Source organism: Gnatocerus cornutus, chromosome 9 (assembly GCF_029298725.1).
Source record: "Gnatocerus cornutus isolate USDA-ARS CGAHR chromosome 9, icGnaCorn1.1, whole genome shotgun sequence".
Classification (NCBI taxonomy): Eukaryota; Metazoa; Arthropoda; class Insecta; order Coleoptera; family Tenebrionidae; genus Gnatocerus; species Gnatocerus cornutus.
The window spans coordinates 2137591-2165292 of NC_142241.1; the positions used below are offsets into that span (position 1 = coordinate 2137591).

Here is a 27702-nt window from a genome sequence, read left to right on the forward strand (position 1 = left end):
CGGCTGTGACGCTCGCTTTAAAAATGTAATTTTTAGCGATTTGTGAGAGTTTGTGGAACCAATCTTTGATTTTTTTCAATATCTTAGTTGTAATTTATACAAATTGTTTTCAAAGTTTGATGAGAAACAAAAATGCTGTTTTATCAAGTTAGTTTTCAAATTTATAGTCAAAATTGGAAACTACTTTTATACCAAATGTCAACATCTTGTATCACAAATGTCGTCTACTCTTTAGTTCACTTTAAATCGTAAAATTAAATTGTGGTCTTTTTGATGTTAATTAACAATTTGTAGGGTCCAAAAAAATTAAACACTCCTGCGTTAATTGAAATTGACCTTCTTACAATAAATGTAGTTTGTAATTTTGAAAACTAATTAATTGATAGGTTTTTTTCAAATTTTACACACTATTTGTATTAGATTTAAAATAAAAATTGATATATTCAACTCAACTCAAAAATCGCTAAACATTATTACACGTCGCGATGCCAAACTAACGGTGATAAAAAACAATTTTTTGTGTCAGATTTTATGTAAATTTGCACATTTTTATCTTTGAAATTAAGGGCGATTTTGGGGACGTCCATAAGTGTGGCCGGACCATGTATTATGTTCTGATTTATCTTATAAGAAAGTTAGTTTTTATTTGTTTTTTGTTTTATTTATTTCTCTTAATTTCCATAATGTAAATGAGGCTTTGAGCAGTGACGTTTGTTTTGATTTTTCTCTAAACATTTTATATTAGCTATACATACAACCTTTACTAATCAGCAGCCACGACTGGTTATCTTCAAATTTTGCAATGGCTCTTGTTTTTTCGACTTCGGTTTAATGTTTATCCGATTTTAACTAACTACTGTCATTAATTGTCATTAATAGACAATTTGCCGTACACATTTCGTTGTCGTCAATAGTGCCAAACTTTTTTTTTAATGTTAGAAAAATGTCGTGTAAGAATTTGTGTTTCCAAATACATATGAGTAATTGTTGATGCTTGGACATCTGCAGCAATACGCACCTTTTTGTCAATTAAATTTATACGAATTAATCTTGTATGCTCACAAAGCATTTATTCTCAATGTATGAATCTAGACATTTATAATTTTTATTAAAAAAGTAAAAAACATGTTACAAAGAGCCGAAATATATTTCAAAAAATGAAAAATTAATATCATAAGAATAATTGAATGGTGTTATGCAACAAAGATCCAGCCCACAAAAAAAATTGATGTACCTCTTCCACTATCTGTTAAGTCTCATATGGACCTAAAATTCTTAAAGCTAATAGTCCAACTGAGGTGCTACATCAGTGTTACTGCAATTTTGCACTACAGAATCGGTAAAATTAAGGCTTGAATAGCCATAACCTCCGTTTTTAAACAACAGTGGCTGGATCTTTGTTGCGTAACACTATTCAAATATAAAAAACTAAAAAAGAGCTGTTTTTGGAGTTGTACTATAACTTATCGCATATTCTAACGCATAAAAATATGGATAAAATAACAAATCCGAAAATTATTACGCCCGAACCCTTCAATTTTATTTCTATTCTTTCATGTGAGAATGTCATCATTTGTGGATTCACTTGAACCTTAAGGTTTTTATTTATTTTTGTTTTTCTCGTATTTGTTTATTATTTTGTTGCTTTATTGAGAATTTTATTTATTTTTGTTTTTCACAATAAACTATTGCTATATTTTGAGTTTTTTATTTACTATTTTTCAAAATCGATGTTTTCTCCGATGTATTGGAGATCGATGTAATTGTGCTCTTGTTGAAATTGAAATTTTTTTACTTTAGGTGACCAGTCTCGTAGTAGATTGGTTAAAAAAAATAGTGATAAAGAGAAAAGTGAACAGTATAATATTAAATATAAAATATGTTAGTATACAGGTTAATGCGACTCTAAAATTATTTATTACAAGAAAGGAAACTGATAGTTAGATTTACGACCACGCAGCGGCGATATTATTCGCATTACTTACTAAAAAAAGTACTTCGGCGAAGGTGGCATGCAAAAATCCGTAACAAGCTCGAACGCAATTAAATGTCAATAATTAAAACAAAGGAACTATACAGAGAGTCCCAGAAATTTTTTTAATTAATCCGTTTTTGAAATGGATTCGAAAAAAAATCCGGAAATAATCAATGCACTAGGGATATTATAAGTGAGAACAATTTTTATTCGTAAAAATTTGAGCAAAAATGTGATCGTGTCAAACCGCCTTTATATGCAAAATTGCATATGGAAATTACTAAAAACAGCGTTTTGCAATCAGTTTTTCAAAAATATTATGGAATGTATGTACAAGGTGTTTATAAATGTTTCTAGCATCAAGGGTGGCTGTGAAATTCCTGCCGTGCACTATTTTGCCGCTTTGTTTTCATAGTGAATATAACTATCAGGAAAATTATTTATAATGTAACTTACATTCATGACGTTTCGGTTACAGATTTGTGTCCAAGTTTTTATTTTCAGGTTTTAAACCACAACTAGAACAGTTTATTTCTCAAAATTTACTTTGCTCTACGTTTGAGGTTAACTGCTAATGTCAGTTGATAAATCGAAACCCGCATTTGTAATGAACGGCAAATTTTTTTGACATTTCATAGCCACCCTTGATGCTAGAAACATTTATAAACACCGTGTACTAGCGATTTGCTTATTTATATAGGTCGTTAGAGAGCTTATTTAACTAGTTTTCTAAAACACTGTCGAGCAATCCCATATAACTTTACGAGTGTTTAAGAAAAAGAATAATGTAGAACGGCACATTAAAACGGATTTCAGATTCAGAATCGGGAGGCCATTTCACTGTATGAGTTTCCTTTTCCCTAGCACAATTTTTATTTTCAAAATTTGATGACTTGTGTTATGAGTACAATTATTACAAGTTAACGGTAGTAGGAAGGAAAACGAAATGTGGAAAAAAGAAGAAAAATTTATGAAACTACATTCGAGTACAGTTTCAATAAAAAAATGTAAAATAATAGTTATTATTAACCAAGGTAGAGAGGACACTTTTCTAGCCGAGCTATTTTATGAGCCGAGATGCAAAGCATAGGGCGAGGCTAGAAATAGTCTTCTCTACCGTGGTTAATATGACATTTTTTCACTACTAGCGCATTTTACTGCTTTATTAGGCAATTTGTTTGTAAATGCAAGTTTTCTAACCTAAAAATGGGTGGTGCGCTTAGCAAATCAATCAAATTTTGAACTGTCATTAGTAACTATCAAATTATCAGTTGTGAGTAATTTAACGGTTTTTTTAAAGATGTCTATATCTTAAGACTCTCGTTCTTCTTAGTTTTGGCTTTCAGTTCGTTTCGGTTCTCCGAGAATTTTTGTTCATTAATTCGTACATCAAACAGCTGCATGTAGGCAATCAACAATACTATTTTCATTATTAACTAGTAGTAGACAACTAGAAACACAAGGTTTAATAAAAAAAAATTAAAAATGTTGCCTGAATCAGAAATGAAAACTTCTAAAATTTGAGTTTTGGGCTGGGGAATTTGCAATTTAACACAGTTCAACAGAAAATTTAATATAATAAACTCTTAAAATTTTATTGCTGTTAACAAAAGGTGAGAAATTTTTAAAGTGTCTTGAAAACCAAAATTTTGAAAATGTATTTTTTGGCCTCATGAATTGTAAACGTCAAATTAACATTCAATTGACATCTTCGGAAACACTAGATTTACAAGCGCCCTGGACGTTTACACACGCCGTGCGGTAAAAATTGCGCAAATCTTCTGCTCTTCACATGCGTTTATAAATTAAAATCACTTTACCATAATGAAGATTGATCACCAAAGTGGAATCTACCTAAATTAATATCTCAATTAAGACAATATTTCTATTTTTAAAGTAATATTAAAACGTTTTTTATACAGCGCCATCTTGTGTACTTTTTGTGCACCAACTACAAAATTGACAGAATTGACAGATCATGAAATTTACAAATGTCAGATGTGACGGTTCTCATGAATTTTGAAAAACCCAATTATTTAAATTAAAAGTTTTTCGGCCAAAAAGTTTAATACAACTCTTGTGCGTTAACCATTTTACAGCGCTCAATCATTCAAACTGATTTTGCGCTGTAAAATGTAAGTTACCACACGCGACTGTAAATAACTATTCTTTGTTCTAAAAATGCAAAAATTTGCAGATTTTAAACAAACAAAGGGCTATATTTTCGTAAAATTTCGTTGTTTTTAAGTAAAAGTTACCAGAAAGACAAGGTTTTTAATAAAAAATTTGGAAAATATTGATTGTAATTTTATAATTTGAATTTTTGACTTGGGAATTTGTAAATCCACACAGTTCCTCAGCAAACTTAATATAGTAAACTCCCAAAATTTTATGGCTGTAGCGTCGAAACTACCAAAATTGCACATTTTACCAAAAAATGTGAAATATTTAAAGCGTTCTTAAAACAGAAATTTCTAAAATTTGTCTTTTGTGCTAGAGAAATGTGAAATTTTGTTGTTTTTGAGTTCAAACTCACAGAAATACGAGGTTTTTAATAAAAATTGAAAAATGTCTTAATCAGGAATAAAAATTTCGAAAATTTGAATTTTTTCTTGGGAATTTGTAATTCAACAACAATGAAGACAAATTTTCAAAATGAAAATTTGTCTTCATTGTTCTTTAAATACAAAATTTGTCACTGGGTTTAAAGAAACTACTTATTTGCTCAAAATTTCGTCGTTTTTGAGTTAAAACTCCCAGAAATGCGAGGATTTTTTCTAAAATTTTGGAAAATGTTGTCTGGATCAGAAAAAATGTTTTAGATTTAATCCACTGAATAAAATCTGCATAAAACATTTTTTAAATCAAAAACTGACAAGGAAAAATTAACCGCAAAACTCGAAGTTTCAACACCACTGGCAAGAACACGGCAGTTCACTTTACTCATTTTTACTTAATCCTAAGCAACTGTAGGCAACCGATTAAATTGTATTTTAAAAATGTCAAATTTATTTTAAAGAAGCAAAAAGTCAAATTTTCATGAAATAAACTAATGCAAAATTTGTGTTTTGTATAATAAGAATGTAAATTGGTTATTTAATGACGTACGTTGAAAATTTGCATAGTTTTGGACAAGATTTTTTTACTGTCCTATTTGATTTAGGAAAAAATCGTATAAATGAAATTTTGGTGTTCTTTCAAGAGGAACTAAATAGATATGAAATTGTTAGTACTCGTTCACAGCTTGAAAAGAGAATAATTAAAAAAATAGAAGATTTCTAAGTTTTCAAGCTCCTATGTGAAAAAGAAAACTGTAAAAATTTACTGTCCATGTCATAATTCATAGTTAGTTTCGACACACTAATAAATAATAGCAATAATTATCTTTTGAAACAACATTGCCATTAGCGATATTTACATGTTCAATAACTTATAAACTAGTTTACAACGCACATTCTGTTCTATTCATAAGAAGCCCTTATGAACTTATTCATAAGAAGTCTTAAAACGCGTCTTGGTGCAAAACTCCAACACATTCTTCAACCGAAAAGTTGCCCAAAATGAAGAAGTCGACCTAATCGCCACACACGCTCTCCTCACCGTCCAAGACCAAATCTGCAAAAACTTGCGAGTTAAACTTTCCCCCGTTTTCACACCAGCTAAGATGAAGTTGAATGTAGTAAATTTTGGGAAAATAAAGCCAATAGTTTGCTTAAATCGGTGCCAAATTTCGTATTATTAGAACAAAGAGGTAAAATTTTCAAAATTTTTGTTTTTGGGACGCCGGCAAAGTTTCACAATTGTAGGTAAAATTTGTAATTTTAGCAGTTTAAACCCTTCAACAATAAAATGATTTTGGGCATGTATTATATTGAATTTTCTGATAAACTGTGTTAAATTTTTATTTTTTTTTTATTTTTATAATCAACATTGTCCTCATTCTTTATTATAATCCTGGCAGTTTTAACGCAAAAACAACGAAATTTCGTGAAGATATAGCCAATGGTTTATTTAAAACCGATGCCAAATTTTGCATTGCTAGGACAAAAAACCAAATTTTCGAAATTTTGGTTATTTGGGCGCTTTAAAAATTTCACAATTTTTGGTAAAATGTGCAATTTTGGTAGTTTCGACGCTACAGCTATAAAATTTTGGGAGTTTATTATATTAGGTTTTCTGATAAACTGCGTGAATTTACACATTCCCAAGTAAAGAATTCAAATTACAGAAATTTTTATTTTTGGTACATTTTCCAAATTTTTTATTAAAAACCTCGTCTTTCTGGAAATTTTTACTTGAAACAACGAAATTTTACGAAAATATAGCCCTTACTTTTTTTTTTAAATCTGTGCTAATTTTTGCAACAAAGAAAATAAATTTTAGAAATTTTGTTTTTTTCGGCGCATTAAAAATTTTGGTAAAATATGCAATTTTGGTAACAGCAATTAAATTTTAGGAGTTTATTATATTAAATTTCCTGATAAACTGTGTTAAATTCCAAATTCCCCAGTCCAAAAGTCAAATTTTAGAAGTTTTCATTTCTGATTCAGGCAACATTTTTAATTTTTTTATTAAACCTTATGTTTCTAGTAAGATTTTTAACTCAAAAACGACAAAATTTTGGGAAAATAAAGCCAATAGTTTGCTTAAACCGGTACCAAATTTCGTATTATTAGAACAAAATGGAAAATTGTCAAAACTTTGGTTACTAGGACGCTTTAAAAATTTTTCAATTCTTGGTAAAACGTGCAATTTTGGTAGTTTCGACGCTACGGCAATGAACTTTTAGAAGTTTATTATATTAAATTTTTTGATAAAACTGTGTTGATTACATACTTATCCCTAAGTCAAAAATCTAGTCTAAAAGAAACGAAAAACAGGTAAAAGAAAATACAAAAAAAAGATAAAAAACTTCAGAAAACGAAGAACTTAAGAAAACTCTAAAATGAAAATTAGAAGAGACTAGAGAGAATCTAAAATCAATCTATAAAGTAATTAATAGACAATTTAGAAAAAATTACAGAGAGAACTAAAGGAAACTAATAGAAAATATAAAGCGAACACAAGGACAATCAAGAAAAATTAAAAAATATTATGAGCCTCTAGGAAATCCAAAAAAAAATCACTGTGCTCATAAAATTTTAGGAGCACTTGAAAGAAAGGTAAAAGAAAAATAGATAAAAGAAAAAATATCTAAAGAGAAACTGGAAAAAATGAACAAAACATTTAAGAAATAAAAATTAGATAATTTAAAGAGAATGTAAAGAACATATAGAGAGAATATAATTTAAAAAATTTAAGTTTAAAAAATATTTGAACGAGCGAATTTAATGTGAATTAGTGCACAATTTAAGAAAAAAACTAAAAAAATTAAAAAAGACCTATAAAATTTGAAATCGAAAGAATTTTTGAGAATAATTAAAGAAAATCTAGAGGAATGTTTAACATCTACAAGAATGCGCGAGGGATTTGGTGTCGTTTTTAGACAAGCGGCGCGGCCACACCATTGAAGTCCGAGAGATGACAAGGAGGTTCGCCGTGGACATCATCTCTTCCTGTGCTTTTGGTGTCAAAGCCTACAGTTTGAAACACGAAAACTCGAAGATTTTCAAAGTGGCAACAAAACTCTTTGATATGAAGTCATTCGTTCGAAGTTTTTCAGTTTTCAGCTTCTTTTTTGCCCCGAGGTTGGTTGACCTCTTGAGGTTGACTTTCTTGGATAAGTCATCGTCGGATTATTTGGTACGGGTTTTCAAAACAGCGATTTTGGAGCGGAAAAGGAAGAATATTTCGCGTAATGACTTTGTTGATTTATTGAGCAGTTTACAGGACAAATTTGGTGGGTTTTTCATGTTTTTTTTCTATAAGTTTTGGATTTTCTGCAGGTGATATAAAAATGGCAGCTCAAGCTTTGACGTTTTTTACTGCGGGAAACGAAACGACTTCGGCAACCATTGCTTTTGCGCTTTACGAACTTGCTTTGAATGAACCAATCCAGAAGCGGCTACGTGAAGAGATCTGCGAAATTTTGAAGAAACACGGAGATTTTACCTACAAAGCGATCCAAGAAATGAAATATCTAGACTTGGTTTTCAACGGTATCTACTCTAAATGGTAGCTTCTACTTTCTACTTCTTCTTTTAGAAACGCTATGAAAGTACCCCATTGTTAGTTTTTTGAGTAGAAAATCCGCCTTGAAATACACTTTCAAAGAGACCGGATTTACTCTAGATAAAAATATGTCGGTGATTGTCCCAGTAGCGGGGCTACATTTTGATCCGGAATTTTTTCCGGACCCGGAAAATTTCGATCCTGAGAGATTCAGTGATGGAAATAAACATAAAATTGTTCCGTTTACCTATCTACCATTTGGAGATGGACCAAGAAATTGTGTTGGTGGATATTTCAACAGATCCAGGGATTTTGTTCATTTCACTTGTGATTTTTGGACAAAAATTTGCAGTTTTAATCAGTAAAATGGCTTTAGCGTATGCTTTGAAAGACTTTAAATTCGAAAGGACGAAAGTTACAGCTGTTCCTTTGCAGTTGGAATGTGCAGCGTTGTTTATGATTGATAAAAATGGGCAATATTTAAAAGTCATAAAAATATGTATGTTGAAATTTAGTTTGTTATTATTATTATGAAATATGAAACTTAACACTTAAGTTAAGTCGACTCACACACTCCTCGCACTTCACCATAAAACACATGGCGACAATTAACTAAACAATCATTAAAAATTCAATAAAAAATTGGAAAATGTTTAAATCAGGAATATAAAAATTTCTAAAATTTGAATTTTTTTTTGGGAATTTGAAATTCAACTCTGTTCATTAGCAAATTTAATATGGTAAACTTCCAAAATTTTATACTGAAACGTCGAAACTACCAAAAATTGTAAAATTTTAAAAACTCCCAAATAACCAAAATTTCAAAAATTTTGGTCCTTTGTTTTAGCAATGAGAAATTTGGCATCGGTTTTAAATAAACTATTGGCTACATCTTCTCAAAATTTCGTTGTTTTTGGGTTAAAAATGCCGGAAATACGAGAATTATAATAAAAAATTAGGAAGATGTAGAATATAAAAAAAAAAAAAAAAAAATTTGACATTTTGACTGGGAAATTTGTAATTCATCACAGTTTATTAGCAAATTCAATATAATACATTCCCAAAATTATTTTATTTAGTAGGGTTTAAACTGCCAAAATTACAAATTTTACCTACAAATGTGAAACTTTGTAAGCGTCCCAAAACCAAAAATTTTAAAATTTTACCTTTTTGTTCTATTAAAATAAAATTTGGTACTGGTTTAAACAAACTATTGGCTTTATTTTCCCAAAATGTTGTCGTTTTTGAGTTAAAACTTCTACTAGATATATAAGGTTTAATAAAAAAAAGTAAAAATGTTGTCTGTATCAGAAATGAAAATTTCTAAAATTTGACTTTTGGACTGGGGAATTTGGAATTCAACCCAGTTCATTAGAAAATTTAATATAATAAACTCCTAAAATTTAATTGCTGTTACTAAAATTGCATATTTTACCAAAAAGTGCGAAATTTTTAAAGCGTCTTAAAATCCAAAATTTCGAAAATTTATTATCTTTCTTCTAAAAATGCAAACATTAGCACAGATTTTAAACCAACTAATGGCTATATTTTCGTAAAATTTCGTTGTTTTTAAGTAAAAGTTTCCTAAAAGACGAGGTTTTTAATAAAAAAAAATGGAAAATGTTGATTGTACCAAAAATAAAGAATTTTTATAATTTGAATTTTTGACTTGGGAATTTGTAAATGAGCAAACTTAATATAATAAACTACCAAAATTGCACATTTTACCAAAAATTGTGAAATATTTAAAGCGTCCTGAAAACAAAAATTTTTCATTTTTTTTCTTAAATTGTGCGTTAATTCTTATTAAAATCGCTCGTTCAAATATTTTTTAAATTTAATTTTTTTAAATTATATTCTCTCTATATGTTCTTTACATTCTCTTTAGATTATGTAATATTTTTTCTCAGATGTTTTGTACATTTTATCCAGTTTCTCTTTAGATATTTTTCTTTTTTACTAGATTTTCTTTTACCTTTCTTTCAAGTGCTCCAGTGATTTATTTAGATTTCCTAGAGGCTCATAATATTTTTTAATTTTTCTTGATTGTCCTTGGGTTCGCATTATATTTTCCATTAGTTTCCTTTAGTTCTCTCTGTAATTTTTTTCCAGATTGTCTATTAATTACTTTTTAGATTGATTTTAGATTCTCTCTAGTTTCTTCTAATTTTTATTTTAGATTTTTCTTAAGCTCTTTGTTTTCTGAAATTTTTTATCTTTTTTCGTATTTTCTTTTACCTGTTATTCGTTTCTTTTAGACTAGATTTTTGGCTTGGGAATAAGTATGTAATTCAACACAGTTTATCAGAAAATTTAATATAATAAACTTCTAAAAGTCTATTGCTGTAGCGTCGAAACTACCAAAATTGCACGTTTTACCAAGAATTGAGAAATTTTTAAAGCGTCCTAATAAACAAAATTTTAAAAATTTGGGTTTTTGTCCTAGAAATGCGAAATTTGGCATCGGTTTTAAACAAACTATTGGCTATATCTTCTCGAAATTTCGTTGTTTTTGGGTTAAAACTGCCAGAAATACGAGGATTATAATAAAAAATGAGAAAAATGTTGACTATAAAAAATAAAAAAAAATAAAAATTTGACTTTTTGACTGGGAAATTTGTAATTTAACACAGTTTGTCAGAAAATTCAATATAATACATGCCCAAAATCATTTTATTGTTGTAGGGTTTAAACTGCTAAAATTGCAAATTTTACTTACAATTGTGAAACTTTGTCGGCGTCCCAAAAACAAAAATTTTGAAAATTTTACCTCTTTGTTCTAATAATACGAAATTTGAGACCGGTTTAAGAAAACTATTGGCTTTATTTTCCTAAAATTTTGCCGTTTTTGAGTTAAAACTCGTACTAGAAATACAAGGTTTAATAAAAAAATTTGAAATGTTGCCTGAATTAGAAATGAAAACTTCTAAAATTTGACATTTGGACTGGGGAATTTGGAATTCAACCCAGTTCATTAGAAAATTTAATATAATAAACTCCTAAAATTTAATTGCTGTTACTAAAATTGCATATTTTATCAAAAAGTGCGAAATTTTTAATGCGTTTTAAAAACCAAAATTTCGAAAATTTATTTTCTTTGTTTCAAAAAATGCAAAAATTAGCACAGATTGTAAACAAACCAAGGGCTATATTTTCTTAAAAGTTTGTTGTTTTCAAGTAAAAATTTCCAGAAAAACGAGGTTTTAAATAAAAAAATTTGGAAAATGCACCAAAAATAAAAATTTCTATAATTTAAATTTTTCACTTAGGAATATGGAAATCCACACAATTCTTCAGCAAACTTAATATAACAAAGTCCTAAAATTTTATGGCTGTAGCGTCGAAACTACCAAAATTGCACATTTTACCAAAAATTGTGAAATTTTTAAAGCGTCCTTAAAACAGAGATTTCTAAAATTTGTCTTCTGTGCTCTAGAAATGTTAAATTTGGCAGCGGTTTTCAACAAATTATCGGCTATATCTTCTTGAAATTTCGTTGTTTTCGCGTTAAAACTCACAGAAATACGAGGTTTTTGATAAAAAATTGGAAAATGTCTGAATCGGGAATAAAAATTTCTAAAATTAGAATTTTTTTCTTGGGAATTTGTAATTCAACAACATTTTGAAAATTTGTCTTTATTGTTTTTTAAGTAGAAAATTTGGCACTATGTTTAAAGAAACTACTTATTTGCTCAAAATTTCGACGTTTTTGAGTTAAAACTCCCAGAAATGCGAGGATTTTTTATAAAATTTTGGAAAATGTTGCCTGGATCAGAAATAATGTTTTAGATTTAATCGTCTAAATAAAATCTGCATATACATACAAGGTGTTTAGGAAAAGCATGTATATATCATTCTGCGCTACTCTAGGAGTATGAAGAAAAAAAAAACATTTTTACTTAAACCTAAGCAACTGTAGGCAACCGATTAAAGTGACAATTAAAAATGTCAAATTTATTTTAAAGAAGCAAAAAGTCAAATTTTCATGAAAGAAACTCTCGTGACGCTATAACATCATTTGAGCGCTTGTACTGTAAATAATTATTTTAACTGTTGTTTTTCAGCATTTTAAAGAGCGAAGAAATTGCTAATTCATCCAGTTTGTAAACAACTCATTTTGGAAACTCTAATAATAGCCCATTATCACTTGATAAAATAAACGACGCAGTATTTTCATTAGATTAGAAGTGATGTTATAATTTTCAATAACAGATCAAACAAGTTTACATCGTAAAACGAATCACTGCAACATGTTTCTTCTCTACTTCACTAGTTTAGTTTTCCTCTTGTATTTTCTCTACAGAAGAAACTACTCTTACTGGAAATCCAGAAGCGTCCCTTTCATCGAACCGTTTTTGATCTTCGGCAACTTCTATGACCTCATCGCCAGAAAGAAACACATTTCGCAACACATCCGCGACCTCTACAACACCCTGAAGACTCCCTATTTCGGAATTTACATTTTCAACCAACCGGTGCTATTTGTACGCAGCCCTGAAGTTTGCAAACTCATCTTAGTGAAAGATTCCGAGAAGTTCATCAACCGAAAAGTTGCGCAAAATGAAGAAGTCGATCCAATCGCCGCACACACTCTCTTCAGTGCTCAAGGCAAAACCTGGAAAAACTTGCGGGCGAAAATTTCCCCCGTTTTCACATCGGGAAAAATGAAGTTGATGGTGCCACTCATTCAAGAATGCGCGCGGGATTTGGTGGAGTGTCTAGAAAAGCATCGAGGACAGACCACTGATGTTAGACTGATGACAAAGAGATACGCCGTGGACATCATCTCTTCCTGTGCTTTCGGTATCAATGCGTACTGTCTGAAAGACGAAAAGTCCGAGATTCTTAAAGTGGCGACAAAGTTGTTGGATCTGAAATCGTTCGTTCGAAGTTTTTCAGTTTTTAGTTTCTTCTTCGTGCCAAAATTTGTTGACATCTTCAGGTTGACTTTCTTGGATAAGCCTTCGTCGGATTATTTGACGGAGATTTTCAAAAACACGATTTCGGAGCGGAAAACGAAGAATATTCTGCGCAACGATTTGATCGATTTGTTAAGCAATTTGCAACAAAATGAGAAGTTTGATGACAGCTACAAATTCGGTAAGTAACAGCGGCGGATTAAGGTCGGTTCTAGAGAGATATCTTTCCAGATTTTCTCTAAATTGTCGATACGTTTTTTTGGATATTTCATAAAAATCCATTTAGTCTTAAGATTTTTTTAGATTTTCTATAATACAATTGTTCATTTTATATTAGTTTCATAGATGCCATTTGTGTTCTCCAGTTTTTTTTTAAGTCATCATTAACTTAAACTTAGTTTTTCTTTTTTTAAGCATAACTTAAATTCCTTAAGTCAACTTTAAATTACCATTTTAAATTCTCTTTTCATTGTCCATAAATATTTTGTATATTTTTTTTGATTTTCTAAATTGCCTTCAATTGTTAAACATTCTTTATATTTTCTAGATTTTCTCTTGAGTCTGTAAATTTTCTAGACTTGAACTCTCTTCTTAGAATGCCTAAATTCACTTTAGATCCGTCATAGAATCTTTTCTTAGCCTTTAGATTTTCTCCATTTTCTCTAGTGATTCTCAAACATTCTTTCGATTTCAAATTTTATAGATTTTTTAATTTTTCAGTTTTTTTCTTAAATTGTGCGTTAATTCTCATTAAATTTGCTCGTTCAGATATTTTTTAAATTTAAATTTTTTAAATTATATTCTCTCTATATGTTCTTTACATTCTCTTTAGATTATGTAATTTTCTCAGATGTTTTGTACATTTTTCCCAGTTTCTCTTTAAATATTTTTCTTTTCTCTAGATTTTCTTTTACCTTTCTTCCAAGTGCTCCTAAAATTCTATAAGCGCAGTGATTTCTTTGGATTTCCTAGAGGCTCATAATATTTTTCAATTTTTCTAGATTGTCCTTGTGTTCGCTTTATACTTTCTATTAGTTTCCTTTAGTTCTCTCTGTAATTTTTTTTCTAGATTGTCTATTAATTACTTTTTAGATTGATTTTAGATTCTCTCTAGTCTCTTCTAATTTTCATTTTAGATTTTTCTTAAGCTCTTCGTCTTCTGAAGATTTTTAGCTCCTTTCTGTATTTTCTTTTACCTGTTTTTCGTTTCTTTTAAACTAGATTTTTGACTTGGGAATAAGTATGTAATCAACACAGTTCATCAGAAAATTTAATATAATAAACCTCTAAAACTTCATTGCTGTAGGGTCAAAACTACCAAAATTGCACGTTTTACCAAGAATTGAGAAATTTTTAATGCGTCCTACTAACAAAAATTTTGAAAATTTGGTTCTTTATCCTAGAAATACGAAATTTGGCATCGGTTTTAAACAAATAATTGGCTATATCTTCTCGAAATTTTGTTGTTTTTGGATTAAAACTGTCAGAAATACGAGGAGTGTAATAAAAAAATAGGAAAATGTTGACTATCAAAAATAAAAATTTGCTTTTTGACTGGGGAATTTGTAATTTATTTTTGGACGTTCTAAATTGCCTGCAATTGTTAAACATTCTTTATATTTTCTAGATTTTCTCTTGAGTCTGTAGATTTTCTAGACTTCAACTCTCTTCTTAGATTGCCTAATTCACTTTTGATCTTTCATAGAATCTCTTCTTAGCCTTTAGATTTCCTTCATTTTCTCTAATGAATCTTAAAAAATTCTTTAGATTTTAAATTTGATAGATTTTTTTAATTTTTCAGTTTTTTTCTTAAATTGTGCATTAATTCACATTAAATTCGCTCGTTCAAATATTTTTTAAATTTAATTTTTTTAAATTATATTCTCTCTATATGTTCTTTACATTCTCTTTTGATTATGTAATTTTTTTTCTCAGATGTTTTGTACATTTTTCCCAGTTTCTCTTCAGAATTTTTTCTTTTCTCTAAATTTTCTTTTACCTTTCTTTCAAGTGCTCCTAAAATTCGATGAGCACAGTGATTTTTTTTGATTTCCTAGAAGCTCATAATATTTTTTAATTTTTCTAGATTGTCCTTGTGTTTGCTTTATAATTTCTAGTAGTTTCCTTTAGTTCTCTCTGTAATGTTTTTCTAAATTGTCTATTAATTACTTTTTAGATTGATTTTAGATTCTCTCTAGTCTCTTCTAATTTTCATTTTAGATTTTTCTTAGATTCTTCGTTTTCTGAAATTCTTTAGCTCCTTTTTGTATTTTCTTTAACATGTTTTTTGTTTTTTTCAGACTAGATTTTGACTTGGGAATAAGTATGTAATCAATACAGTTTATCAGAAAATTTAATAAAATAAACTTTTAAAATTTCATTGCTGTAGCGTCGAAACTACCAAAATTGCACGTTTTACCAAGAGTTGTAAAATTTTTGAAGCGTCCTAATAACCAAAATTTCAAAAATTTGGTTTTTTGTCCTAGAAATGTGAAATTTGGCATCGGTTTTAAACAAACTATTGGCCAAATCTTCTCGAAATTTTGTTGTTTTTGGGTTAAAACTGCCAGAAATACGAATAGTGTAATAAAAAATTAGGAAAATGTTGACTATCAAAAATAAAAATTTGCTTTTTTGACTGGGGAATTTGTAGTTTATTACAGTTTTTTTGGATTTTCTAAATTGCCTGCAATTGTCAAACATTCTTTATATTTTCTAAATTTTCTTTTGAGTTTTCTAGACTTGAACTCTCTTTTTAGATTGCCTAAATTCACTTTAGATCCTTCATAGAATCTTGTCTTAGCCTTTAGATTTTCTTCATTTTCTCTAATGATTCTCAAAAATTCTTTCGATTTCAAATTTTATAATTTTTTTTTAATGTTTTTTGTTTTTTTCTTAAATTGTGCGTTAATTTTCATTAAATTTGCTCGTTCAGATATTTTTAAATTTAAATTTTTTAAATTATATTCTCTCTATATGTTCTTCACATTCTGTTTAGATTATGTAAATTTTTCTCAGATGTTTTGTACATTTTTCTGAGTTTCTCATTAGATATTTTTCTTGTTTCTAGATTTTCTTTTACCTTTCTTTCAAGTGCTCCTAAAATTCTATGAGCGCAGTGATTTCTTTGGATTTCCTAAACGCTCATAATATTTTTTAATTTTAGTTTCTTTTACTTCTCTCTGTAATTTTTTTCCAGATTGTCTAATAATTACTTTTTAGATTAATTTTAGACTCTTCTCTAGTTTCTTATAATTTTCATTTTTGATTTTTCTTAAATTCTCTGTTTTCTGAAGTTGTTTAAGTCCTTTTTATATTTTCTTTCAACTGTTTTTCGTTTCTTTTAAAGTAGATTTCTAGTTGAACTTATCTTTACATTTTTTAACTTCTTTAAAGTCACAGAATTCTGATTTATCATTGATTTAATATCATCAATTTCGTAAGATTTTTAGCTTTTCTTTGGTTTCTGTTTATTCTTTGGGGCCTTTTTAATTACATTAGTCAACAAACTTTGAACGAAATTTGGAATGAAGCAGTGAAAAGTCATTTCTTCAGTAGAATTGCTTCTTGATTCTAAATCCTAAGCCAGGTCAGGAGATATTTGTAAAATAAGTTTTGCTTAACAATTTGCTAAATCATGAAACTTCATAATGAAAATGGTAATTAAATAGAGTTAGTTTTTGCCAAGATATTAAAAAAAATTGAATACAGTTTCAAAAAATGAACGTTTTTTTTTAATTTGTTGACACTTTTGCATTTGCATTCCTAAATTAATACTTTGATTTTTTAATCTGTGTTAAAGCAGTGTTAAACAATGTATTATTTCTTGTTATTTAGAAGTTTCATGACAAAGAACATGTTGCAAATTTTAGAAAAAAAAAATTTAATTTGAATACCCTCAAAATTGTAGTTTTTCGATAAATCTTGCGTTTCTAAATAATTTCACTGGCAGAATGGAAGATCATAAATAAAAATTATGCAGCAACTATTAGTAAGTTGCAAGTCGCGTTTTCTATAATTTATATAAATGAAGAAGTTTTCGCATGGATCTACATATTTTTTTCGCTCTAGATAAAATTTTCGTAAAAATTGTCCAAAAAAATGTGAAGAATGAAGAAGTGAAGATAAAAAATATGTTTAATTACTCATTGTATTTTCCAAAATAATAATAATGAACAATTTATTTCAAAGATTTCCACCCTCTACTTCTTTTAGTCCATAAGCAAACTCTTCGCTGCGTTAGCATTAGTAATTTTAAAACTCAAAATGAGTTTAGAAGAAAAATAAAAAAAGGTTTAATTTTTGGAAAAACTTGGCAATCTTTCTTGTCCTGTGATTTCTAACGAATAAGAGGTAGAACGCATTTGCCAGCGCGTTAAAAAGATTGCGGTGTTGGTGGTTTTTAAAAAAAAAAAACGGATTTTACAAATTGTGAAGCTACACATGCCAAAACGGCAAATGTAAATAAAGAAAATATGAACTTTTTTGAAGGATTCTTAATATTTACAATTATTTAGTTGTTATAAATGAATAGATCAATAAATCATAAATAAAAATTAATTAACTTGTAAATTTAATGACGTCGCCTAAAAAGTCTTGTGTGTATCACGGCGAAAAAGTGGCATTTTGCCCTCGCCTATTAAAAAAAGGCTCGGCCAAAAAAGAAACTTTTGGCCTTGGTACACAAATAACTATTGTACAGTAGAACTTAAAAAAATAATTTTTCTAGAATATCACTTAATCCGGACCTGATGGAAATGACTTTCCACTTTTCCAGATCCAAGTTTTTTGAAAATAAAATAAAAAAAATATTCTAATAGCGATCAACTTTTTTAAACCTTTATTCTCTTATTATTGTTTGATTTGTTTCACATTTTCTGTAAATTCTTTCAAAATTCTTTTTGAATTTTCTGGATTCTTTAGGTTTAGGTCTTTCTTAGATCCTTTTTGGTACCTGAATTTTCTTTTAAATTTTTTATGGTTTCTTTACGTTGTAATTTTCCTTAAATCCTCCAGTTTTTATTTGGTTTATGCTCTATTTTCTCTAAATTCCTTTAAATTTTGTTTCTCCGGAATTTTTTAGTTTTGTCACATTTCATGTTGGTTTATAGATCCACTTAAAATCTCTTCGATTTGAGTTTAGATTCTTTGAATCCTAGATTCTCTTCAGAATTTCTCATGATACTCTTTAGTTATCGTTAATTCTTGCTAATTTCTCTTGTTTTCGATTTTTCCAGACTTTTCTGTTGTAATTTTAAGTATTTTTAGATTCCCTTCAAATTTTGACTCTTTTTACCTTTTAGTTTACTCGGTAGTTTGTCTAGATTGTCCCTCAATTTTCCACCCTCCTATAAATCCGTCTCGATCTCTCAACTCCCATTTTATAACCGCATAATATTTTCCTCAGATGACATAAAAATGGCAGCCCAAGCTTTGGCGTTCTTCTCCGCCGGCAACGAAACGACTTCTTCCACCATCGCATTTACATTCTACGAACTTGCTTTGCAACAACACATTCAGAATCGGCTTCGAGTAGAAATCAAAGAAGTATTTGAGAAACACGGAGATTTCACCTACGAAGCGATCCAAGAAATGAAATATCTAGACATGGTTTTGAATGGTGGGTACAGGGGTGCGTTCATAAACTGAGACGTCTGTTGGAGCGTATGACGTCAGAGTGATGTGAGTAACACTCTGAGATTCGCCAGAGTGTTGTTGCGTTTATGAAGGGTTTCCGTGGTTATTTAAATGTTCGACAAATAGGTACATCACCTACATACAAAACGCAATTTTCGCGAAAATTTATGACAAAAACTATACCAAACTTTTGATATCGATATCTCGCTATTTTTTTATAGTAAACCTAAGTTATTATACATCAGTGTACGCAGAATTTTACGCAGATTCTAAATTTGGGATTTAAATTTAGATCCGACAATAGATAACTGAGTTATAGCCGATCAAAGTTTCGGAAAGTTGATTTTCATTTTTCCTCATTTTTTGTAATTTTTAAAGTTAAATATTTCGAAAACTACTTGAGATATTGAGATGCGGTTTGCACCATTCTTTTTCTCGGCTCATTTTACGTTAGAAAACGTTATCAAAAGCGCAAAATTTGATAGTCGATTTTTCGCAAAAAAAAAAATCCGTCTCAAACGATGAAAATTTTTTATTTTTTTAATTTTTGGCCATAGCTTTTAAACCATTTGTCCGATCGATCTCAAATTTGGCCAGTAGATATATTTCGAGCTCCTCTTTCGACTGATGTATCATTCAAAGCTATTAAACGTCGATTTTATTTTGAAAACATTAATTTAAAATTACCCTAAAATGACGTTTTCGAAACAGTTTTGGCCAATGCCTCGTTTATTTATTAAGCAAACTTAATAAATTTAGGTCTCATTTTACGCAGAATGTCACGCTGAATCCAAAAACATGAGAATTTTCAATTTTCGTCAACAAATAACTGAGTTTTGGTCGTTTGAATTTTTGGGTTGTCGCCAGAGGGCCAAATTTTTGAAGGTTGAAAATAATTCGTGCTCGATATCTCGCAAACTATTTCAGATATTGAGATGCGGTTTACCCCATCGTTTTTCTCGCAATTTTTTACATAAGAAAAAGTTCTTTGATTTTTCTACAGTCGAAATTTGCAAATTTTCTCAAAAAATCATGACTATGCCAAATTTGTGATATCGATATCTCGCTTATTTTTTAGAGTAAACTGAAATTATTATACATCAGTGTACGCAGAATTTTACGCAGATTTCAAATCTGGGATTTAAATTTAGATCCGACAACAAATAACTGAGGTATGGCCGATCAAACTTTCGAAAAGTTGATTTTCATTTTTCCTCATTTTTCGTAATTTTTAAAATTAAATATCTCGAAAACTATTTGAGATATTGAGATGCGGTTTGCGTCATTCTTTTTCTCGGCTCATTTTACGTTAGAAAATGTTCTCAACAGTCAAAAATTCGATAGTTGATTTTTCGCGAAAAAAAAATCCAACTGAAACGATAAAAATTTTTCATTTTTTTTAATTTTTGGCCATAGCTTTTAAACCATTTGTCCGATCGATCTCAAATTTGGCCAGTAGATAGATTTCGAGCTCCTCTTTCGACTGATGTATCATTCAAAGCTATTAAACGCCGATTTTATTTTAAAAACATTAATTTAAAATTACCCTAAAATGACGTTTTCGAAACAGTTTTGGCCAATGCCTCGTTTATTTATTAAGCAAACTTAACAAATTTAGGTCTCATTTTACGCAGAATGTCACGCTGAATCCAAAAACATGAGAATTTTTAATTTTCGTCAACAAATAACTGAGTTATGGTCGATTGAATTTTTGGGTTGTCGCCTGAGGGCTAAATTTTTGAAGGTTCGAAACAATTCGTGTTCGATATCTCGAAAACTATTTCAGATATTGAGATTCGGTTTACGCCATTGTTTTTTTCGCGATTTTTCACATAAGAAATAGTTCTTTAATTTTTTTACAGTCGAAATTTGCAAATTTTCGCAAAAATTTATGACTATGCCAAATTTTTGATATCGGTATCTCGGTTATTTTTTAGAGTAAACTTAAGTTATTATACATCAGTGTACGCAGAATTTTCCGCAGATTTCAAATCTAGAATTTAAATTCAGATTCGACAACAAATAACTGAGTTATAGCCGATCAAATTTTCGGAAAGCCGATTTTCATTTTTCCTCATTTTTTCTAATTTGTCCAATCGATCTCAAATTTGGCTAGTAGATAGATCTCGAGCTTCTTTTTTGATTTAGGAATTTGACCAAATCATTGGCGCGGGAGAAGCTGGTTGATATTATAAAATGTACATTTTTTTAATAAACAAAAAATTTTTAAAAATTGTATTTTTCTAAACTAAAAAATTGAAGCACAATTTTCAACGAGACCTATTTTCGGGTTCAAAGGGGTGTGGTTTGCTTGAAAGGTTAAGAAACAATTATTTATGGCAGCAAACATTTGACGTGCATTTGAAATCCAAGTTTGAAATCCAAGACATTGCGCATCTTTATGAACGCTTTTGTGTCACATTTTACACAAACTTTACACAGAATGATTTTTATGAACGCAGCCCAGTGGCCGATCATGAAATTTTGACTAATCGGTTTATGACTTATTGACTTACTGTTTTTATTTTTAGAAACTTTACGAAAGTACCCTTTGACTAGTTTCTTGAACAGAAAATCCACAACGAAATACACTTTTGAAGAAACCGGTTTTACTCTCGATGAAGATACGTCGTTGATAGTCCCAGTTGCGGGGTTGCATTTTGATCCAGAATATTTTCCGAATCCGGAAAACTTCGATCCGGAGAGATTCAGCGAGGAAAATAAACACAAAATTATTCCGTTTACGTATCTACCGTTTGGCGATGGTCCAAGAAATTGCATTGGTAGGTTTTTCAACAAGTTGAACTAAAAATTTTTGATTTATGTGATTTTAGGTCAAAGGTTTGGAGTTTTGGTCAGTAAAATGGCCCTGGCATATGCTTTGAAGGACTTTAAATTTGAAAGGACGGAATCTACGCCTGTGCCTTTGGAGTTGGATAGTGGCTCGTTGTTTATGATTGATAAGAATGGGCTCTATTTAAGAGTCGTGAAAGCCTGAATATTAAATTTTAAAGTGTTAATTAGTAGATATGCATACAAGACTTTCACATCTTTTTCGATTCTTTTTTGATTTTTTAAATTGCCTGCAATTGTTGGATTGTTGTTAGATTTTCTAAATTTTCTCTTGATTCTGTTGATTTTCTAGACTTGAACTGACTTTAGATTGCCTAAATTCACTTTAGATCCTTCACAAATTTTTTTCTTAGACTTCATTTCTTCTAATAATTCTCTAAATTGAACTGATATTTTTTGTTTTCTGTAATTGTTTAGGTCCTCTTTATATTTTCTTTCAACTGTTTTTCGTTTCTTTTAAAGATTTCTAGTAGGACTTGTCTTTACATTTTTTAACTTCTTTAAAGATGCAAGAACAGAGAGACAGTGTTTATCGTTCTGAAAAATGTTTCTGCTAATTTCTTTTTAAATTTTTTCTATGTTCTTTCCTATTCTTGTTTTATCTTACTGTTTGTTCTTGTTCTTGACAGTTGGTATTTTTCGTAGTTTTCTATATTAGTATTAGTAGATTCTTTTTGATTTTTTAAATGGCCTGCAATTGTTGGATTGTCCTTAGATTTTCCAGATTTTCTCTTGATTCTGTTGATTTTCTAGACTTGAACTGACTTTAGATTGCCTAAATTCATTTTAGATCCTTCACAAAAATTTTTCGTACACTTCATTTTTTCTAATAATTCTCTAAATCTTTCGATTTAAAAATTTTAGATTATTTTAATTTTTTAGTTTTTATGATAAACTGCGTTAATTCTTATTAAATTCTCTATATATTTTCTTTACATTCTCTTTGGATTATGTATATCTTTTTAATTCTTTGTACATTTTTCACAGATTTTTTTTTCTCAAGATTTCTTTTAATTGCTTCAAAAATTCTTTGATCACATTGTTTTTTTTAATTACCTAGTGACTCATATTTTTTTCACTCTAGTCTCTTCTAATTTTCATTTTAGATTTTTCTTAAATTCTCTCTTTTCTGAAGTTGTTTAGGTCCTTTTAATATTTTCTTTCAACAGTTTTTCGTTTCTTTTAAAGTAGATTTCTAGTTGGACTTGTCTTTACATTTTTTAACTTCTTTAAAGATGCAAAAACAGAAGAACAATGTTTATCGTACTGAAGGATTTTTCTGTGATTTTCTTCTTAATTTTTTTCCGTGTTCTTTCCTTTTCTTGTTTTATCTTATTGTTTGTTCTTGCTCTTGACAATTGGTATTCTTCGTAGTTTTCTATTTTAGTATTTGCCAGGTATTTCTTTAATATTTGTTTCTTGTTTTTTATTGTTAATTTTTCGCCGTTTGTCTACTAACACTAATAATAATTTTTACTATTTTTCCTTTCTTTGTTTGTATAGATTCTAATTGAGGTACCGCAGAAATTATCTTTAATTTGTGATTCTTTCAGTTTACACCTCTTTCGTTATTGTTTATGCTCTTTACCTTGTCCCACATTTTTTATTTATTTATTATTGATTTTTTGCAAGTTCTTTTGTTCTTTCTGTGTCCGTATCTGTATATACAAGGTGTTTATAAATGTTTCTAGTATCAAGGGTGGCTATAAAACGTCAAAGAAATGTGCCGCTTATTACAAATGTGGGTTTCGATTTGTCAACTGACATTTGCAGTTAACCTCAAACATGAAGCAAAGTAAGTTTTGAGAAATAAACTGTTCTAGTTGTGGTTTAAAACACAAAAATCATAAACTTGGACACAAAACCGTAACTAAAACGTCATTGAAGTAAGTAACATTATAAATAATTTTTAAGATAGTTATATTCACTATGAAAACAAAGCGGCAAAATAGTGTACGACAGGAATTCCAAAGCCACGCTTGATGCTAGAAACATTTATAAACACCTTGTATTATAAAAAAATTAGAAAAATTAAAGTGAATGAAGAAGAGGAAAAATGTATTATGTAAAATGTAATTATTCAATTTAGAAAATTCAAAGAATTTTGGAAACTGAAACTGCTCTAATAGGTATCCGAGGAAAATATAAACAAAATCTAGAATTTTAGTGCCTCAAATAGCACCTCTTAACTGATCATATTTTCCTCTTATCAAGAAAATTTTGAAAATCTAGATAATCTAATGAAAATTACGCAGAATCTAAAGATAATCGCCTCTCAGATGGTTTGTAAACATTTTATAGAGAATAAATAGAGTCTATGGAGTCGATAAAATTAGGAAAAACTCAAAACATAACTAAGAAAAATCTAAAAGGAATTTATGGATAATCTGAAAAAATCCAAAGAGATTTAATATTGAATTTCAGGAAAATTGAAAGAATCAAAAGTGATGATAAATATCTAGAGTTGATCTAAAGAATATAAAGATATTCTCTAGGCAGAATCAGAGGAAAATATAAAAAAATAGAAAATAATAATAAAATTGTGAAACCAAAATTTTTGAATTTTGAGTTTTTCCTGTAAGTAAAAAATTGTAGTTTTTTTTTGGTTTTAGTTCCAACATTCTGTAATTTCGCACAATTAATAAACATTCTTTTACTACTAACTTCAACAAACTTCACTGCTTTGTCGTTAACACTGCCAAACTTGCCGAATTTAAGAGAAAATTTTGAACTTTGAGTTTGGCCTACAAATAAAAAGCATATAATATCTGTTTTTGGTTCTAAAATTTTACAACTTAATCCACTTAATCAAGGCATTTTTAATAGTAAGTTTTACCGAAATTCACTGCTTTAACATTAAAACTGTAAAACTTACGATAGTTAACTGAAAAATTTGAATTTTGACCTAGTCTAGAAATAAAAAATTCTAGAATTTCTGTTTTTGAATCTAAAATTCTAGAACTTATTAACTACACTTAATAAACACCATTTTAGTACTCAATTAGTTCACCGAATTTTACTGCTTTATCGTTAAAACGGTCATTCATAAACCAACAAACAAAAAATTGTAGAATTTCAGTTTTTGGTTCTAAAATTTTTATGATTTACAATATTAAGTCCACATAATTTGATATCTTTAGCTTCAAAACTTCAAAATTACGGAAGTTAACAGAATTTTGAGTTTGTTCTGCAAATTCTAGAATCTTTGTTTTTGCATTAGTTTAGCGCCAAGGTATTCAATCATACATATGTACAAGGTGTTTATAAATGTTTCTAGCATCAAGGGCGGCTATGAAACGTCAAAGAAATGTGCCGCTCATTACAAATGTGGGTTTCGATTTGTCAACTGACATTTGCAGTTAACCTCAAACATGAAGCAAAGTAAGTTTTGAGAAATAAACTGTTCTAGTTGTGGTTTAAAACATAAAAAATTTGGACACAAAACCATAACTAAAACGTCATTGTAAGTAAGTATCATTATAAATAATTTTCCTAATAGTTATATTCACTATGAAAATAAAGCGGCAAAATAGTGTACGACAGGAATTCCAAAGCCACGCTTGATGCTAGAAACATTTATAAACACCTTGTACATTCATGACTGCCAAGAAGTCCCTTCAATCACTTATGGCTTTTCATAAATATCAAATAATTTTGTTGTTGTTGCCTCCTGGCTCCTAGTGCGTCCGAATGAACCACTTTTAACACTTTTCTGTTTGAATAAAACACAATTCTGTCTGTCCGAGATTGTTTTATTAGTTTGAACAGAAGACAACAATTACCTATCACCAAATTTGTTTTTAATTTTCAATGGAACGGTTTATTCCGCGTGAACCTCGTTATCAAATCCAATGCCCATTTGGGCTGGTCTGCCGGTACCATATGCCCGGCGTCGCGTACCAACACCTCCGTTAAATTCCCAGCCTCCTTGACATACCCAGCCACGTCATCATCGACGTGCCATTGGTATCTTTGGGCAGTTTTGTACTCCTCAGCCGCGCTGAAGTTGAGATTCTGAAGATAATTAACAGTGAGTGGATAGGCAACTATTATATCCAACTGTCCGTTGTAAACCAGCACGCGGTAGTGGCTTAACAGCTCGGAAATCCATGGCGCCACGGACTGCATGACATCCGTGATGAGGTGGATCTCAACATCGGGATTTTCTCCATGGAAAGTGGCGTTCCCGACGTGTATAGCGGCTCTTACATCGTCTCTTTGGATGAAGTAGCCCATGGACACCAACTGGTCCATCATGGGATCCACCGAATACAAAAAATTGTAATAATTAGTGAAGCCGGTGATGTTCTTAAACACTGATTGGTTGTTGAGATCGCCATCTAGGAGTTCGTCGAAGAGTTGGAACGCCTTAATCCACTCCTTCGCCTGGATGTACTTAATGCCCTTGTCTTGGTACTGCTGCATGATGGTACGAAAATTGGCGTCGATTAGCCCGATTTGGTACAAGTAATCCGCGTAGTTGAGTTGGTGCACCGGGTCACTGAACCCGTTTCCCATACTGAGCCCTTTAAGATTTATCTTGAGCTTCGCCGAAGGGTTCTGCGTGTGAATAGTGTAGCCGATAGCCGGGACGTATTTCCCTCCATACGATTCCCCGGCGATGAAAAAGTCGTTTTTCTGCAGCTCCGGGAACAACAAAAAGAACTGTTGGAGCGCGTTGTACAAATCCAAACCAACTTGCGTCTCATTCTGGCTGTACCCGTTCGTGGTGAAACTGAACCCGGTGCCCACGGGGTTATCAATGTAGATAACCGAATGAGTGCTTGCCCACGAGTACTTTCGCAGTTTGATCTTATTTTGGCTAGCAGGGGCGAAAGGGCCGTTTTCCGCAAACAAACCGATGAGGGACGTGGCGCCGGGGCCTCCTTGGAGCCACAGTACCACAGGAGCATTTTCGTCATCTGTCTGCGCCGGGAAGAACCAGAAGAACAAGTTAGAATCGTAGGGTTTGTTGACGGTGAAGTAGCCAGAGTAACTTTTGATACCTTTGAAGCCGTCGAAATTGACTTGAGACGCTTGACGGGCATCTTGGATTTTGCCGGCTTCGATTAAAGGGGTTAGGATTAGGGGCAATCCCGGATCGCCGGTCACTGGTTGTTGTTTGATCTTGCCGTACACGTTCGGGAAGGCACATGTGGAAAAATGTAACAAGGAAATGAGAACAAAAAGTGGAGATAATGGTAACATCGTGAGCCACTGCACTCTGGACGGAGGATTCACCACTTTAACAATAATTGTTACGGAAATAAAGACGTGCCACACATGGCGCCATCTATTAGTGTGCGGCGCAAACCGGACCCTAAGTCGCGGGCGCTACTTTATCGACTTTAAAGTGTGCAACCTCCCACTCTGGAGGAGCAACAAACCGTGTCGGTCCATTTAAATACCACTGAAAGAGTTGTTTAGATGCAGTATTTAATTATGTTTTGTATTGTAGTTGGGTTTCAACGTCTTAAAATGTATTGCCTTAATGATAATTTTGATCAGTGAACGGTAAATGTTTAATTTCAGCCAGAATACAATCTGGTATAGTATATCCGGTGCAGTGACATGTTATAATATACATTATTTAGTTAAAGTCAATGATCCGGTGAGAGATTGGGAGATTTCGACAGTTGACATATAGGTTGGTAGCAAATTATGCTGCAAAATACACCAAAACACTAAATTCCTACGCGAAATGGGTTGACAAGGTTGTCAGTAACTCAGGTGTGTTCATAAAGTGAGACCTCTATCACTGTCTTATCACTAAGATTCGTTGTTGCGTTTATGAACGGTTTCCGTGGTTATTTAAATGTTCGACAAATAGGTACATCACCTACATACAAAACGCAATTTTCGCGAAAATTCATGACTAAAACTATGCCAATTTTCCGATATTATATTTTTTAGAGTAAACTTAAGTTATTATACATCATTGTACGCAGAATTTTACGCAGATTCTAAATCTGGGATTTAAATTTAGATCCGACAATAGATAACCGAGTTATGGCCGATCAAAATTTCGGATTTCTATTTTTCCTCATTTTTTGTAATTTTTAAAGTTAAATATCTCGAAAACTATTTGAGATATTGAGATGCGGTTTGCGCCATTCTTTTTCTCGGCTCGCTTTACGTTAGAACACGTTATCAAAAGCCCAAAATTTGATAGTCGATTTTTCGCGAAAAAAAAATCCGACTCAAACG

At 30.4% G+C, this 27702-nt stretch overlaps 2 protein-coding genes and 1 pseudogene across 2 annotated transcripts; 2 read left to right on the top strand and 1 right to left on the bottom strand.

Moving 5' to 3' along the window:
* Positions 1-943: 943 nt before the first annotated feature.
* LOC148167733 (cytochrome P450 6k1-like) lies at positions 944-8620 on the top strand (annotated as a pseudogene).
* Positions 8621-12287: 3667 nt separating this feature from the next.
* Positions 12288-21696, top strand: LOC148167734 (cytochrome P450 6k1-like). Its single transcript, XM_088046050.1, has 4 exons — positions 12288-13186; positions 18413-18625; positions 21174-21425; positions 21477-21696. Exons 1-4 carry the CDS (start codon positions 12337-12339, stop codon positions 21638-21640), a joined length of 1479 nt encoding a protein of 492 aa, XP_087902176.1. The 5' UTR covers positions 12288-12336; the 3' UTR covers positions 21641-21696.
* A 3530-nt stretch (positions 21697-25226) lies between these two features.
* LOC148167735 (venom serine carboxypeptidase-like) lies at positions 25227-26793 on the bottom strand. Its single transcript, XM_088046014.1, has one exon. The coding sequence runs from the start codon at positions 26701-26703 to the stop codon at positions 25303-25305; it is 1401 nt and encodes a 466-aa protein (XP_087902140.1). The 5' UTR covers positions 26704-26793; the 3' UTR covers positions 25227-25302.
* Between the last annotated feature and the right edge of the window lie 909 nt (positions 26794-27702).

What these genes read in the sequence shown, in the direction of transcription:
- LOC148167734 (XM_088046050.1), top strand. Translation starts at nt 12,337, where the DNA reads ATGTTTCTTCTCTACTTCACTAGTTTAGTTTTCCTCTTGTATTTTCTC. An exon ending in TGATGACAGCTACAAATTCG is followed by an intron (nt 13,187 to 18,412) that starts GTAAGTAACAGC and finishes TATTTTCCTCAG; the next exon opens with ATGACATAAAAATGGCAGCC. An exon ending in TGGTCCAAGAAATTGCATTG is followed by an intron (nt 21,426 to 21,476) that starts GTAGGTTTTTCA and finishes ATGTGATTTTAG; the next exon opens with GTCAAAGGTTTGGAGTTTTG.
- LOC148167735 (XM_088046014.1), bottom strand. Translation starts at nt 26,703, where the DNA reads ATGTTACCATTATCTCCACTTTTTGTTCTCATTTCCTTGTTACATTTT.